Source organism: Drosophila kikkawai, chromosome 3L, assembly GCF_030179895.1.
Source record: "Drosophila kikkawai strain 14028-0561.14 chromosome 3L, DkikHiC1v2, whole genome shotgun sequence".
NCBI lineage: Eukaryota > Metazoa > Arthropoda > Insecta > Diptera > Drosophilidae > Drosophila > Drosophila kikkawai.
Window position 1 is genome coordinate 14,258,442 of NC_091730.1, and position 2,914 is coordinate 14,261,355.

General features: G+C 42.0%; 1 protein-coding gene across 1 annotated transcript; it reads left to right on the forward strand.

Moving 5' to 3' along the window:
• The first annotated feature begins 290 nt into the window (after positions 1-290).
• On the forward strand, positions 291-1,157 carry LOC108075145 (uncharacterized). The gene is made up of 5 exons (XM_041775458.2): positions 291-366; positions 442-583; positions 654-774; positions 846-921; positions 980-1,157. The coding sequence occupies exons 2-5, from the start codon at positions 469-471 to the stop codon at positions 1,028-1,030; spliced, it is 363 nt and encodes a 120-aa protein (XP_041631392.1). The 5' UTR covers positions 291-366; positions 442-468; the 3' UTR covers positions 1,031-1,157.
• The last annotated feature ends 1,757 nt before the right edge of the window (positions 1,158-2,914 follow it).

Below are 2,914 nucleotides of genomic sequence, written 5' to 3' on the forward strand. Positions count from 1 at the left end.
TGCAAAGGCAGAAATAATTTACCTGTTCACCTTTTATGCTTTGTTATACCGTCGCAGTTATGTATATATGTATTCTTGATCAGCATCGGCATGGTATAATATCATTTCCAAAAAATGGCTAAAAGTTGCCTGACTGTTAAACTGGCAGCACTGGAGCACGTGGAGCACAAAACAATGTGCCCATATGTTACAATTATAATTGTGTCATTATTAGGCATTGACATTCTTGCTTGTCAAATAGTAATTCACTCAAAGCTATAAGTTTTAGTCAAACAAAAAATCAATCACCTTGTTTTATTTTCGAGTTTGAACCAAAAGACAGCTAAAAGAGTGCGGTTTTATCAAGGAACCTTATTAGTACACTTGGTAAAACAATGAATTGGAAAGAAAAGAAGCTTGTCGTGTTCTAACAAATTTGTTGTATGCTTTACATCCCTTCAGTGCAAATTAAAGAAACAAGACATCATCATGGCGTTCAACTTGTACTCCTTGGACGTAAAGCAGCAGTTGGTGCAAGAATTGATGGCTCTGCTCCAAGAAGTACAGGAGTTTGATTTCTCCAAGTTCTGGGAGACCGGCACGGGTAAGTGTGTGCCAAAGTCGTTCCAAAAAAGTTCTGATTTGGTTGGACCCGCCTCCATTTTCTTTACTAGGTGACATAAAGTGCCAGCTAACGGACAAACTGTTTCCCAACATACGCCAAAACCTCGACAAGATCGAAGCAATTATTAACCACGAGAACATGCTTAACTATGTTTCGCAGGTGACCTCCATGTAAGTTGACCTTTTCTAGTTCTAGACTGGTGGAACACCTGATTTAACGGAGCGAATTATTTCCTTTCTAGCTGCAATAAATTTCAGAATATGGGAGCGAGGCGAGAGACCATAAAGCGCATTTGGGACGCCTTGGATGAGATTGCTGTAGGTCATTTCCTTACGGTTAACCTTTCGGTTTGAAAATCCTTTCATTGTGTTTCAGGACGAATTATCCCCCCCAATGGCTAAAAGGCGAAAGCTGGAGGAGCAATAAATTCAAAAATGGGAAGCAATCTACCGCATATTTATACTTAAATACCAATAGCGGCTTTCCTTGGCTACACAATTACACAGGAATATAATGTATATCAAGGCGATACAAATAAACATTTAAAATCGAATGCTCGATCAAATTATTTTGCTGACTGTATTTAAATATAAATAAAAAAAGTTTATAGCTTAAGAGCTTTTAATTATATCGAAGAAGAGATACCTTAAATATATATTGCGGAGACTGATTGATTATCCGGGTCACTCACTCATTTAGCAGGTTGGAAGCTCCGTTTCATGGCGAACTGTCAGGGGACTCTTCCGGTATTCGCCCGTCCCCGCGGCCTTGTCAGCTGTCAGGCAATAATTGTCAGTTGTATTCTTGCTCTAATGTCAAAGATTCCCCTCCATATATATATAAACATACATTTTTTTTTGACAACTTCAACGACTGCGCGTGGGTATGTGTGTGTGTGTGCATGTCAAGTAGCAATTGAGACGAGCATTTGGCATCTCGGGTGCGCCACAATCCCTCGCCCTCGTCCTTGCTCCTGCTCCCGTTTCCCTTCCCTTCCAGTTACTTCCCATATATGACATCTGACTTCCACTTGTCAGAAAATATTTGCTCTCCAAACACAACCTCCCCCGCTCCAGGCCGGCTGCCCCTTCCCCTTCTTCACGCACGAGTTGCAATCTTTTTGTGTCCCTCAAGATTTTCCATCTGCATGTGCGAGAGTGTGTGCGAATGTTTCGTTAAATTGATAGAATAAATGAGCATAAATTGAAAAAAGAAATATCGATGAAACAAGGCACGAACCGAGGGTGGTGTGTGTGTGCCACCCGAGCAACCCTCGGGCTACACTGCAAAAATCTTGTTATTAATTTGATGTGGTTAAAGTCAAAGGAATTGCCCATGTCTCTTAGATAAATAAAGTTCAAATTAAATGTGGTTTTGTAGTAAATATAAAATATTTTACGAAATATTTAATTTTAGGTAAGAACTTTATATTACTGTGCAGCTGCTGAAAAGGGTGGCTCAACGCTTGATTTTTCTACTCCTTGTTATTGCTCCTGGGCACATATGGGCAATTATTTAGTGCTTTGGCACAGCTCAGCACCATCGGGCGGGGAACTCCCCAAGCAGACCGCCATTACTATCGATTTGAGGGTGCATTACCAACTATCGGAACGAGTCGATTCCCCAGGACCACCCAGCGACTTTTGCCCGTTCAATTGCATGCAATCAGCAACTGGCTCGCCTCCAACTCAGCCAGAGAAACACTCAGAAGCAGAATAGAAACGGGGAGGGTAAAGTACCAACAAGGATCGCAGCCTCACATACCCTGGAAAATGTTATTTATAGTTTACTTAACTTAATTTCGAATGGAAACTAATGTTTAAATTATCTGGTAACTACAATTTCACCTTCAAGTAAATACTATTTTATCTGAAGTTTTCCCTAATTTGATCTATTTTATTTAAAAATTTTGCTTAGATTTATATCACAGTTCAGATACCCAGACATCCCTAAGTCCTCATAGGGTAATTTAAAGAAGCCATAATTCCGATTCCCTCGGACCGCTCCGGTTCATGCCTATTATTCCTGGACGTCGGCTCATCGCGTGTGTTGCCAATTTGTCGGCATTCAGTCACTCAGCCATCGGTTCTGCCGAGGACGTCCAGGACGTGTGCGCTGGGCGTATATCCTTCCCACACTCTACCCAGTGCCATTCCTGCTGTCGTCGCTGTTTGTTCGCGCAACCAAATTTAGACGTAATTAAATGTGAATTGTTTATTTAAGGCGCACGCTCATCCACCAGACCGAACCGAGCCGAGCCCCTGCACCCTCCCCCCTGGGATTTTCCTGGGCCAAACAGCTCGTGGGCCC

Excerpts from the sequence above, each read along its gene's own strand:
- LOC108075145 (XM_041775458.2), top strand. The coding sequence starts at position 469 with ATGGCGTTCAACTTGTACTCCTTGGACGTAAAGCAGCAGTTGGTGCAA. Across the intron at positions 584-653 it reads GTTCTGGGAGACCGGCACGG|GTGACATAAAGTGCCAGCTA; the intron begins GTAAGTGTGTGC and ends TTTCTTTACTAG. Across the intron at positions 775-845 it reads GTTTCGCAGGTGACCTCCAT|CTGCAATAAATTTCAGAATA; the intron begins GTAAGTTGACCT and ends TTTCCTTTCTAG.